The sequence below is a fragment of the Culex quinquefasciatus genome, chromosome 1 (genome assembly GCF_015732765.1).
Source record: "Culex quinquefasciatus strain JHB chromosome 1, VPISU_Cqui_1.0_pri_paternal, whole genome shotgun sequence".
Taxonomy (NCBI): Eukaryota; Metazoa; Arthropoda; class Insecta; order Diptera; family Culicidae; genus Culex; species Culex quinquefasciatus.
Window position 1 is genome coordinate 53,142,651 of NC_051861.1, and position 14,324 is coordinate 53,156,974.

Sequence of the window (14,324 nt, forward strand, 5' to 3'; positions counted from 1 at the left end):
AGGTACTGTGAACGGACACAGAGGATAAATCCTGAGATTGGCGTAAGCGTTATTCTTATGGGTTCATTTTCAAAAAAAATCATCAACCAAGAAAAGTGCCGACATTGAGACTCGAACCCAAGACCTTCGACATATCGAACCGCGCCTCTGCCGTAGAGACCACCAAACTATGAGATGCTCATTTGGCAATATAAGCTACTCAATAGGATGGCTCGAGTATCCTTTGATACTCGTTAGTATTAACAAATTTCGCTCAATAATTACACTAATGCTTAAAATAACCCTATGTTTTCCGATTGTAGAGTAGGGGGTCAATTCATCTGGGCACCCTAGTACACACTCTTTTTACAGTTTTGAGCATTTGTTTAAATTTATCAAAGTATTGTTAACATACGTTTATGGAACTTTTTTTCTAAAAAAAAACATCAAGCTTTTTGTGGAAAAATGCTCGGCATGAGTTTCTGAACAAAACGTATTGCTACGTTTTGTCAAACTTTCAATAATTCTCCGCCTCACGCGAAATTGGAAAAAGTGGTCCCAACTCCTCTTCGATTTGCTTCAAACGTCGCTTTACGCCTAAGGGGTAATTTTGGTCATTTTTGGTCAAGGGACTTTTTGGACGGCCGGATCTCGATGAAAATGGTGTCCGGATCCATCGTGCGACCCATCGTTGGACACATAATCAAAAGACCTGTCCAACGAGTCCCAAAGAAAATAACCAATCGATAGTTATGATTATATGAAGTTAAGGGAACGTCTGCCTGTGTGGATCAATCGGACCGCGCGCTGGAATCACAATCCAGAGGTCGCTGGTTCGAATCCCGAGGCGGACGCAAAAAATTCTAAGTGTAAAAAATATAGGTATTCGGTGCCCTCTCCCCGTGCCATACCTTCACACTTAGGAGACCCGGGAGGCGGAGTCTTGTCGCAAAAAGAACGATACACACCTGTGGATCCGTTGACGAAACCGCAAGGTTTAAGAGGGCCACATTATAAGGTGTTACGTCGATTCCGTTCAAGGGAACAGCATTTAACTGCAGCGTGCCTCTTATGTTGACGTTCAATTACAGCTCATCAAAAGCTTTCAAAACTTAAATGAAGTGATAAATATCTCAATAGGAAGTGACCCAAGTAACATTTTTTCCAAGAGTTCTACAAGAGCTCTTCAAGATAGCTACAGCATAGCAGTTTGGACCGCGGTAGGATAAAACTCTCTTCAAGTACTCTTCCAAACTCCCGAAGAAGTTTTGAAGAGAATTTTATCCTACCACGGTCCAAACTGCTATGCTGTAGCTATCTTGAAGAGCTCTTGTAGAACTCCTGGAAAAAAATGTTACATGGGGAGCCAGCAAGTTTGTATCAACAGTTTTACAAAATAAGTTGTTTAAATAGTGCAAAACAACAAATTGGATGGAGTTAGAAGTGAGTGCTTAACCTGCCAAACATAGTATTTTCCTCTATATGTTTAGAGAACATTTGTGAGTTGGATTTTTTTATTTTAAACTAAATTGATGTTACCGTAAAACGGGGTGACTTTGATAGCAAAATGAAGAGTATAATTAAAATACGTACGGAATTGTTTAGAATCATTCTGACTATGGTAGAGAAGTGTTCAAAGAACCTCAAAAAGAACTTTTCATAAAATTTTGGAAACTTTGAAAAGTTAGTTAACTATAGTTAAGAAAATGTTGATGAAAGTAATTATTTTGAACTTCTCAAAGTGTCATGATTTTCTCAATGAACATAATTTTGAATCAGAAAAAGGAATGCATTTTAGGATTCTTTGGACAATTTTCCACTAGGAGAAGGTAAAATAAGTTTGTAAATGATAAATAATATGTGTTTTTGAAACACAAATAAAAAAAATCTCCAAATTTATGTACAATTTCAGTTGAACAAATTACATGTAAAATGTGAAAACTTGTGATTAGTGCTTCGAATTCAGTATAACATGCAATATAAATCGATAATTTTATAAACAAAACTAGTTTTTACAAATTTCAGGCAAAATTCCGACTTTTTAACAATTTTACCAAAAATTTATATTTATTTTGTTAAAAAGCTTATAAACTTAAATATCTAAATATAAACATTATTTTTTCTTCTTAAAAACAATATCAGCAACTTCGGTGATGGTACATTTAACGTACACATAAAGTTTGAACATCTTAAATATGATTTTAACAACAAAAACTATGACTATCAAAGTCACCCCGGAATTTAAACTAAGAATTTTTAACGTAACTATTTTTCTTAACACTATTGAAAAAACTTTTTTTTCCAAAATAGTACATGGACTTTGTGTGGCCTGCCCCAGTACATGTTTTAAAAATAATAATCTTGAGTAAAACCTTACCTATTGAAAAATATTCAAAAAACAAAATGCAAACCTATCAAAGTCACCCCGGTTTACGGTACGCAAGCATCAACTGGCTCGAAACCGTGAGTAAAACAAGAAATTTAGTTTCAAAGGGGTTTCGTGTAAAAAAGGACGCCCGATTTGATGGCGTACTCAAAATTCAGAGAAAAAAAGTGTTTTTCGTAAAAATAAGTTGAAAAATATGATTAAAATTGTATGGTATCGTTGATGATAAGTTTAAGGTACTTTCTGATTTTTTTACTTAAAAATTACCTGTTTTTTTTGTAATTTTAACAATATTCTACAAAGCAGACAAACATAATTATTTTGATAAGGGGTTTACTGCCTATGTTTGCATAAATGTCCTATATGCAAAAACAGTAAGCTGAGAAAACCGCATTTGAAGTTTGTCCCAAACATAAGGCTACGTGTTAAGTTTTCGCGAAAAAATCACATTTCCTCCTGATTTCTAGAACAAAGTACTGGATGTTGCAGGCTTTTCTGAAAGAGCACACGATATTGAACCAAACTGAATCCATAACTAAAAAAACGATGAAAATGCATATGGAACATTTATGCAATCAGGGGCAGTTTACATGTATTCATCACGAGTTATAAGATTTTCACGAAAAAGGATTTTTGATAATTTTGACCATTTTTGACTAGTTTTTCAAAGTTTTACTCAATCGTTTGCTTTTAAAAGATATTTTTCGGAAAGTTCAGCAAATCATGCATAAGAATGACCCTACGGAGTTTGTTGTGGCTCGCTAAAATAAAGGGATTTTTTCTGCTGCTTTGTTTCTTTATTTAAGAAAAAAAAAACTTACATTTAAGGAGTGCCCAATGGGTGTAAATTTCCCGGAAATTCCTGAAATTCAAACGGGACTAAACTTTTTGGAACCAATTTTTGGAAATGCTCGGAAAAAATAAAAGAAGAAACTCAACATGATAATATATATATATATATATATATATATATATATATATATATATATATATATATATATATATATATATATATATATATATATATATATATATATATATATATATATATATATATATATATATATATATATATATACAGCAATTCCATTTGAAAAGAGCCTAAACCAAAAAAAAGTTCTCCGATCGGGCTCAAAATTTTTCTGGGGTTCCTTGGCCAAAATAATTAGACCCGTATTTTTTTGTTTGGCCATTAGGGTGGCCTACATCGTGCTAGGGTGGTTCAAAAAATGGCAATTTTCGTCATTTTTCGCAAAAACCACTTTTTTCTAAAAATCATATCTCCGCGCCATTTCATCCGATTTTAGCTGTCTTAGACGCAAAAGAAAGGTGATGAGTTTGGCTATTTGGGAAAAATAGTAAAAAGTTCCAAAAATCTAGCTTAACTATTGAAAAAGTCGTATGAAAACTTAAAATGGCGTTTTGACCGTGTCTGGACCAAAGATTTTTGAAAATAAAAACTGCGTATATATATATATATATATATATATATATATATATATATATATATATACAGCAATTCCATTTGAAAGAGCCTAAACCAAAAAAGTTCTCCGATCGGGCTCAAAATTTTTCTGGGGTTCCTTGGCCAAAATAATTAGACCCGTATTTTTGTTTGGCCATTAGAATTCTTACATCGTGCTAGGGTGGTTCAAAAATGGAAATTTTCGTCATTTTCGCAAAAACCACTTTTTCTAAAAATCATATCTTCGCGCCATTTCATCCGATTTTAGCTGTCTTAGACGCAAAGAAAGGTGATGAGTTTGGCTATTTGGGAAAAATAGTAAAGTTCCAAAAATCTAGCTTAACTATTGAAAAGTCGTATGAAAACTTAAAATGGCGTTTTGACCGTGTCTGGACCAAAGAGCCTATGTCTGAAAATATTTTTATCGGATTCCTCGGAAAATTTCACATAACATATCAAAAAATTGGCGATGTCGAACCGTACGCTTTGGAGATACGATTTTTTGAAAATAAAAACTGCGTTTTTCGACGCGCCACGCGCAAAAACGGGAAAATGACGAAATCGGCAAAAAATCAACTTTTTTCACTAAAACTGCGATAACTTTAAAATTTCAGCGATGACCTATACATGTCTGGGTACCAAAATTTTCGTAATTGAGAGACGCAACTTTTGGTACCATAACATCTATAGGTCATCGCTGAAATAAAAGTTATCGCAGTTTTAGTGGAAAAAGTTGATTTCCACGTGGCGTGGCGCTTTCGCATTTCAAAAATCATATCTCAAACGTACGGTTCGACATCGCTGAAATGTTATGTGAAATTTTCGAGAATATTTTCGAACATAAATCTGGTCAGATGCCATCGCCCGACTTTTAATTTAAGCTAGATTTTGGAACTTTACTATTTTTCCCAAATAGCAAACTCATCACCTTTCTTTGCGTCTAAACAGCTAAAATCGGATGAAATGGCGCGAAGATATGATTTTAGAAAAAGTGGTTTTAAAATGACGAAAATTGCCATTTTTGAACCACCACGATGTAAACCGGCCAAACAAAAATACGGGTCTGGCCAAGGCCCCCAGAAAAATTTTGAGCCCGATCGGAGAACTTTTTTTTTGGTTTAGGCTCTTTTCAAATGGAATTGCTGTATATATATATATATATATAACGAAATTAGGAAAAGTTGCCCCGACCCCTCTTCGATTTACTCAAAACTTTGTCCTAAGGGGTAACTTTTGTCCCTGATCACGAATCCGAGGTCCGTTTTTTGAAATCTCGTGACGGAGGGGCAGTACGAACCCTTTCATTTTTGCACATGCGAAAAAGAGGTGTTTTTCAATACTTGCAGTCTGAAACGGTTATGAGATAGAAATTTGGTGTCAAAGGGACTTTTATGTAAAATTGAACGCAAAAGTTACTTTTTGCATTTCTCTTTTTTTCATCGTCCGTGACTGTCGCGGGTGACCATAAACGGTGATGATCAACGGCGAATAACTTTTTCAAAACGGATCTCGGATTCGAGATCAGGGACAAAAGTTACCCCTTGAGACAAAGTCTCAAGCAAATCGAAGAGGGGTCGGGGCGGAGAATTACCCATGTAATTAATTAATGTTAGTTCATGAAGAATTAACCCTGTACTGCCCAAATATAGCAAACACTTTTCAGCACTTGTTTCGAAAAGTAACACTTTTCATAATTTTTTTGATTTAAACGATTTATTGACAAAAAAAAATGAAAATTTGACATAAAATTTCACTCAGTGTGTGTTTTTTGGAATTGCAAAAAATGTTGTATGGAAATCGTAGCAAAACTTGATTTTTTCAGCACTCTTCGTATTTATCCAACTCGGTGAACCTCGTTGGATAAATGTACGACTCGTGCTGAAAAATCCTCTTTTTGCAACTTGTTGCATAAACTACTTTTTGCATATCTAATTTTTTCATGTTTTTATAGTCACCTTTTCAAATTTTTGCTTGTTTTTCACATTTTCTGCAATAAAATGCCACCATTATCATTTAAGTTGTAAATTTTAAGAGTTCTTCTTTCCAATGCTTTTTAAAGATCAAAAATTGGTTAAAAAATGGATTTTTGGCGATTTCTTAAATCGATGTGGTTAAATACGAACATTCTGGGATTATATTTAAGCACAACAAAATAAGATTATGCTAATTTTTTTAAAGTTAGAAATCAAGAACGACCCGATACCTTTGGAGAACATATTTTTTTTAAACAATTTCTATATTTACGTTGTTTGATCCACTAATGCGAAATTTCACACCAAATTTCATTTGGTGGACGACATCTGCCAAAGAGTTTCTCTTAGGGACCATCCATAAACCACGTGGACACTTTGGGGGGTTATGACGATTGTCCACGATCCATACAAAAAGTTTATTTTTGTATGGACAATTGTCCACGAGGGGGGTGGGGGGGTAACAGAATCCCAAAAAAGTGTCCACGTGGTTTATGGATGGTCCCTTAACCACATTATCAGTTGACGTCAGTACCAGATAGCTAATAATTGTTAAAGTACATTCATGCCTCCACTTATTGTTGATCCCTGCCAATGTTGTATTTGACATTAGCACTACTTTAATAAATTGATAAGTCGTAAAATACCTCGTTTTTTTCACGCATTGCCATTGCTAATGATTTGACAAGGGAAGGGAATATATTATGTGTCAGGCTGTCATGCGATAGTGATATGGTAATTAAATGTATATTAGTGAGTAAATATTTTTGAGATTTACAAAAAAACATAATCAAAAAAATATGAATCGAAAATTGAATATCCAAAATGAGAAGTTTTGAGAGTGAAATTTGATTGTTACTGTTGATCAATTCCTCATAAAATATAACTAGGTGCATACGCTTACTGCTCACGTGCCATCACAACAGAGCGATTGATGAAAGCACTCCATATGCTAATTATTCGCAGAGGCTCTAACGAATGTGGGTTCGAATCCAAATGAAAACGATAAAAAATAAAGCAGCCTCTAAGCGCGTCGCTAACATATGGTTATAACCTTCCTCCAGAATGGTACACTAATATTGCTTAGCCCACCACCATCAGGGTAAATTCGTTCCGTATACAAAAAACGGTCTAAGATCATCGCTCAAATCGAACGCTATACACCTGACAGAGTTTCAGCAGTTGCGGTTTTAAAGCGACAGTCGAGGAAAAAATCAAAAAAAAATATGCAGATGTATGTTCCTAACAAATTACCTACCATGAAGCAAAAATTCAATTCTGAAGGTCGAATCTAAACTCGTGAGACCGGTATTTTCCGCTAACTGTGGAGTTGATTGAAATTCCCTAACAACTACCAACAGACGGGTTTTTTACACCTTATGCCAACGTGAGTTGAGAGGGAGCACGGTAAAAAAGAGCAGAGAGAAAATGTGTTTCCGAATAATTGAAGGATAAATTTCAATTCAGGTAATTAACGAAGACCAACGATTATACAATTATTTGTGACTCAGACTGAAATATGTGTTTTACAAAAAAAATACACCAAAATATCTATTTGCAGTTTTCTCTAAATTTACAGAATGTTTGAGAAACGCATTTTTAAATGAGTGATATTTGTGACATTGTGTAACGTTCGATTCTTTTACATAACAGCAAATATGTTATTATCTTGTAAGATAAGATAATTTAAACTTCACTTCAATCGTTAACCTTCCAGACACAGAACTTCACTGAAACTTCTTCGGGAATGTTCTTGTTTAGCGTAACGAAAAGACATGGCTCAAAATTTATATTTATTAAACATAAACTTAGGTAGGACAAACACAATGATTTTTTTTCAAAAAAGGTTTTTTCAATAGTGCTTTAAAAAGTATTTTCTTGGAAATTTATGTTTCAGAAACGACATTCAAATGTTTTTTTTTTTTTACAAATTTCAGCTTGAGTGTATAAATCGAATTGATAACTTCAAATTGACCTCAATTAAGGTAACTTTCATAGCTTTATTTGAAAAAATTACAATTCAATGTTTGTTTAGCAAAGTTTAAATACTTTCTTTAACTAAATGGAACGTGAGTGGAGGATCCCGACGATTCTTCCACGGCTATTGTCATTTGAACATTTAGGCTCAAACTCAATCCAATTTAATTAATCATCTTTGCGGTTAATTTTACGCAGTTGGCCTAACCGAGGAATGCAGGCTGCTGGCGAAAGGATGGCTGTGCTGGGGTTTGGATAAGATTAAGTTATTTCATAAGGTACTTAGACACTTTTTTACAAAGATTAGTATGTTGTTACATCAATCGATTTGTACTCAATTGTTTTTTTTTCTTTTTTTTTTTTCATTTTGCAAAATAAAATCCTCAACCTATCAATGTCCTACCGATATACGATAATACAAAACTGCCTTTAACGTAGTTTTCCCTAAAAAAGCATATCAACAAAGCACAATGATGACGAAATGACAACCCGTTGTTATTTTCAAAGGTCTAACCAGCATTCTTTCAACAGTCTTATCTATTCAGCGTAACAATCTAGAAATCACGTTTTCTTCCGTAGAAAACTGCGTATAAGTCAAAAGGCATATTTTTTGCGTGTACAAACTCACAGTGTATGAGTGACGTCCAGCAAGCTCCCCCATTCACACACTCAAAACCGCTTACGAATTGGAGAAGGCGCAAACATAATGAAATTAAAGGGTAGCTTAACCACACGAAAACGATCGGAGAGAACCCCGAATGGAGAGGAAGAGGACGAAATCCACGCTTACCTGCACTTGCCAATTGCTGATTACTACACTTATTGCTTTCGGATTCCACTTCCGGTTCTACAAAGTTCTCTGGCCGAGGCAGAGGCCACGTGTTGGATCGAGCTCGGGTTTGCGGCTCGAAAGCCCCATCCTGCAGCTCGGCCAGCGCGTCCATCGGAACGCCATCGTTGGACAGACCCTCAAGGCCACCCCCGCGCGGCGATGCCGGCCAAGGTGATCCGAAGGAATCCATTCTCTAATTATTCAGGCGAGCGCCTAGATCAGTCTAGTTTTCCTTGTTTACAATTTGTTCCGATCTTCTTGATACCGACGACTTTGTTTTCGACTGCTTGACTGGCACTACGTATTTGTGTTTATAACCACGTATGACGATGTTTGTGAACTTTTGCTGTGTTTACCCACCCGATCCACTTGTGCTAATATTCTTTTCACGAATTATTTTTATAAGCTGTCTCTTCACTGCGCTCACACCGTCTCAGCTTTGGTCACATACGTTGATAGCGCTTCTGACAGGAATAAACACACTTGTTTTAACTTTCAACTATTTTTCATTCCCTTTTATTTACGTATGCGGTGTTATTTTGCTGCCTCTGTTTACTTTTCACCGTTCACTGATTTTCTACTTGATAACATGTTCCACGCTGAACACAACAACTTCACTACCCGACGATTCTTACTCTAATTCACGTCAAACACGGTTTCTCGCTTTATCTACAAGAAGATCGATTCAATTCACTTTTTTCTGCATGATTTACGCGCGAACCCATCACCAGTTTCCAATCCATGATTTTGCACCATAACAGGCCATGGAATCACATCATCCGAAAACTTCCTGACCAGTTTTGAAATGAGCTCGTGGATCATGCCGCGTCGTACACAACGAAAGAATATCTAGAATTGTTTAGTTTTTTCACTAAGTGATAATATCTGTAATGTAACGATCATTACATCTTCTCCGAGCTGCAGAGCAAACCATACAAAAGATTTTCTCGGCTAAGCAGTCCTAGCGTTGAGCGGATTCTATTGCGTTGCGCAATTTTTTCCTGCTTTGATACATTCATTAATTCTTGTTCGTCCCCAAAGGAAGAGTTTAGAATTTTGACTCGTTGCCACCAGCTGAACAAAATTATCTTACGGCTGGTTACCGACGACAGTTTTCTTCCGATATGACGACGGAATCTCGGCTGTTGGTTGCTCGTTCGCAAAAGATGCGCGGATTCCACAAAGTGTATCACATCTAAATATATTTTTTGTAAATAAACCATCGTAGTAGAACGGCATTCGATTCGCCAAACTGCCACCACTCAGACACACAAACACACACACGCACACATGTAATGAGACAAATAAGTGTAAGCTGTTTTTATTTACATTCGCCAAAGTGGCCCCACCGACCGCGCTAGTACCAATACAAGAAAATCGGAACATGTCCGCGGTGGTGTCGGTCTTCTTAGGTCTGCGTCGCACGTTAGGGGGGGGAAGAACGGGTACACGAGTACGAGACGACAACGACTACGACGTTCGGACAATCATTGAAGGAGTTTTGTGGTCAACAACAGCAGCCGTCTAACGTATGTATGACGACACAATCCGCAATATCAATGTGTTGCCCCCCCGGTGGCGACCATTGAGCTAGCATTGTAGGAAGGTATAGGAATTAGTTGACGAATTTGTGCGAAGCAACCTTCAAAAGGGTTGTCTCGGTAGCGAAGGCAAGGGCCAGTGAACGACCTTCAAAACTACATACCACCTTTTTGGGGCCTTAGTCTTGAAAACCCATTCTTGAATCATGCGACCGGTGTCTCATAAAATATGAAATATCAGCAGCCTCAAATGGGTTGAATTCCAATCAAACTAACTGAGCAATAACAGACAAACAGAGGTGAAACTCCAATGTATTCATGTAGTTTAATTAAATACGATGAATTGGAAACAGTTGAGTAATATATAATGATAGTTCTTAAAAAAAATATTCTTATTTTTAAATCGATTTGTATTTTTTTCATTACTACACCCACACTGCCCATCATTGAAAAAACGGCTATTATACACTTTTGCCAAAATCGATTTTTTTTTTGCTACAGGTCGTCGCCATCGTGCTAACTTATCGTACGTGCATTTTGGGCCAAATTGAGTAAAGAACGCCATTTTGTGCAGCTTACAATGCCTCACCTTTTGACTTTCACAGATCCCCAAAATTCGATTTCAATCCTGAGATATTCAACAAAAACCGAAAAAAACTCCGTGCATTTTTGTCACTTTACATATGAAAGTAGTTTCAATCTTGTCGTGCTATCTTGTCATTCCATGAAAATTGATGTAAGTGCGACTAAAGGCCAAAGGGATTTCAGGCCAGGAAACTCAGGATGCGTTTGTCGCACGTACAAGCTAGACTACCGTAAACATTTGTAATTATAACTCGGGACTCCAGCAACCAACTTCAACCAAACTTTGGGACAATGCACAGAATGGTGAGCCAAACAAAACGTGTTTGTTATTGTTTACATTGCGTGCTCTCGTTTTTGAATATTCAAGGTCAAACATTAAAACGCGTTTTTCTCGAAACGTCAAAATGGTGGGTGCGACAAGATAGCACGACGACGTCGAGGTGAAAGAGGATATTCCAACGCATCTTCTGAAACTTGAATTTCACTTAAATGTTGTTTAGTTTTGGCTGCCGATACGAAACGGCTAATGTCTCATTCACCTTTAAAATTGCCGTGGCGGAGATTTCGTGACAAAAACAAAAACGCGTTTTTCTCGGAATACTTGATTTGGCATAATAGCCCAATCATCAATTATGGTCAGCACAGCACCACAGAAGCTGCACTAGTTGTGAAAAATTATTCTAAAACGTTTACCAATTTGATAAACGTTACTTAATCCACCTTTAGGTGGTTGGTGCCTTCCTCTCATTTATGTAGTAATTTCGACCGTTTTCAAAAAAAAAATGCTTACTTTTTGTCAAAGATTTACAGACAACGCCTTTGAATAAAATTGCAATACTCTAGACCGCTCTTTCGTGATGATCAGATCCGGCCATTTGAAAATCACCTGGTCGACTAAACAGTATGTGTATCATAACTTTTGAACAACTAAATTAAACTTTACAAATTTCAAAACCAAGCTATAGGACCCGAAACTAAATCGAGTAGACCACATCCGGACACATTCCGTTGATTCTGAGTTGATATGTATATATATAATACAAACATTATTCTTTCCATGAAATATGATACCTTTATTCCCTCAGGGACACTGTATCACTATTTTTTTTTTTAAGTAGAACGCTACACGTGTCAATTATATTGAAAAAGCAAGAAATTGACTCAATAGGTATTGGAGTTTGAATGTGGTAACCCTATCGCAAGATCCTGTCCACTGAACTGATATTTAAATACTGTTAAGAATCCTTTATGCGATCTATGGATAGGCTTATACAAAAATAATCAGATAGTTTGAAGTTTTAGTTTTGGTTTATCATATGGACTATCAAATGCTTAATGGTTCTTTGTGAAATTGGTATTGTTTGCTTTATTTTAATCTTGTAACATATCAAATGTTTTTTTTAGCTATTGTTACTAATTGATAATTATTCTATGATGTCTTAGCTTTTAAAAAAATATCAACCAAGTATGCATCGTGATGACTTGTAAAATATAATTTTAAAAATAAAATATGTATAATGAAATCTTCTTTTTTCCAGCTTCTAATCATTTTTAAGTGATAAATAAATTAATAAATAAAATAAATAGAGCTTTTGGGGTTGAAATCTTGAAAAGAGCTAAATTAAAAATCATAAAATGTATTGTTATTTTATTATTACGTTTTCTGAAATTTTCTCGTTTTTATCGACCATTAAAATCAGTCAATTTTTGGGTATATTTTTAAAATCGAGACAGCGACTCGGAACGCAGCTATTAGTACACTTCATTAAAACGTTGACACTCTCGGTATTGCTAGCAAAATATTCAAAACCTGTATGATTAACAATTCAGCGGGATTTGTTGTCCGCGAACCTATTTGATTCGACGGGGCTCTGGCAAACACCTCCCACGGAAACTATGCCGATTCGTTCGTCGCATTTAGCAAATTTTCTATTCGCATTTTTGCTGTCCGCTGCTCAGAATACTAAAACAGCCTGTCGCCCTGGCTAGAGCTAAGCAGAGCAACTTTGCTTGGCTTCTCGGGTTTTGTGAATAGTTCAAATTATAATATCAAATAAATGTGTCTCGAATGGTCGAATTATTCCGATTCCCGCGCGCACGCCTTCCCACATGTATAGGTGAGCGGCTGATCGTCAATGTGTTAGCGCGGAATAGCGAGGGCGAGCAAAGTTGATTAATTCGTTTTGCCGTGTATTGGTGATCGCGAACGCACACATCTCGGAAAACTCGAACTCAGAAGATCATCGTCATCGGTCCAAAAATGCTAAAGAATGTGTGTACAAGACTCCAGTTTGGTTATCTGTTGACAACAGAACCGGAACGTATGCTTAGGCTATTTGGCCTGGCTTCTTGCAGTTTTAGGTCAGGTCGAAACCTGATCCAATTGTAAACCTCACATATTGCGTATTAATCCAAGAAGCTGTGATCAAGCCCGGTGATGAAAGTATCCACAACGGCAAATACACTGGGATTGGAATACTGATAATGGTTCACAACACAGTGTTATAGTATTGGTAATAGCACTTGCTTATCGACGCATATTATCAGTAATTGACTTTGGTGATGCTTTCGGCTCTTCGGGTCAACCCTGTTGGCACCTCTCCACTGATAACTGATTATTTCAGGACGACGATGGTGGGCCAATAATAGTGCCAAGCCGAAAATCATTTCAGTTCACACACATCTCACCACAACTTACGCTAAGGTGCACGCAAACAAACTCGAAAAATCGCGTTCGCGACTCTTAAGTAACATGGCTTAAACCTGACACACAACCAAACATAAAAGCAAAACACCAACACAACATTGCGCACTGCAACTGTGTGTACTATAAACACACCACGTCGTTTTTTCCTTCAGGTTGGCATTTGATATTTAATGGTAATTATCACACAAAAAATGGTCAGCAAATGATCGGCATGGAACAACTTAAACGCGAACGCGACATTATAGTTCTCCAGCGATTGTTCCTTTTAACCCCAAATGTTCCCACGGGGAAGAAATTCCCCACATTTACCCAACCCAATTCCACCGCTCTGGTGAATTTTGCGAATCGCGAGCGATCACTTAAAAACTCAAGATCCTTTACTTTCTTCCTGAAATGTGGCGCGACCTCGTGGCGTACGAAGAAAACCATGCGATACGGTCTCCCCAACGAAGCAAGATGCTTACGAGCCGGATGTGGGCATACTACTAACTCAGTGGATGCGAATCGAATTTCGCTCAACGTTCGCCCAAATCTCGTCGTCGTCGTCGTCTACGTCGTGCCATTCAGCTGTTGCTGTTTGGTCATGTGGAAGCAGATTCCTCCCCGCACGATTCTCGGGTTGGGGTACGTACGGTCGCTCTTCTCCGCGATTCGCGTTCGTGTGCTCACTCACCGCTCTCATTCAGGGTTTTCTGCTCGCTATTTCTCCTTCAAACGTGCGTCCTACGATGACGTTACACGGAACAGTTGACGATAGCATAGATTGAAATTTTTAACAGAATGAAAGTATTTTTTTATCGTCGATAGATGGGAACCTAAACTTTGCAAATGATTGTATTTTTAAAAAGATTTGCTAATTTTTCAAAAATGCCACTCTACCAA

At 36.8% G+C, this 14,324-nt stretch overlaps 1 protein-coding gene across 7 annotated transcripts in view; it reads right to left on the reverse strand.

Moving 5' to 3' along the window:
- The window catches only part of LOC6050545 (forkhead box protein O), a 99,034-nt gene extending 85,074 nt beyond the window's left edge, over positions 1 to 13,960 (reverse strand). For 2 of the 7 annotated variants that reach the window (XM_038250079.1, XM_038250073.1), the window contains exons 1-2: positions 13,824 to 13,960; positions 8,568 to 9,278 (exon numbers count right to left, since the gene is read on the reverse strand). In XM_038250079.1, the coding sequence (XP_038106007.1) occupies positions 8,568 to 8,799 (232 nt within the window). In that variant the 5' untranslated portion in view covers positions 8,800 to 9,278; positions 13,824 to 13,960. Of the gene's footprint in view, positions 1 to 8,567; positions 9,279 to 9,702; positions 9,805 to 13,433; positions 13,569 to 13,751 lie in introns of those variants that run through there. The other 5 variants (XM_038250077.1, XM_038250076.1, XM_038250075.1 and 2 more) reach the window with 5 other exon arrangements.
- Positions 13,961 to 14,324: the final 364 nt, after the last annotated feature.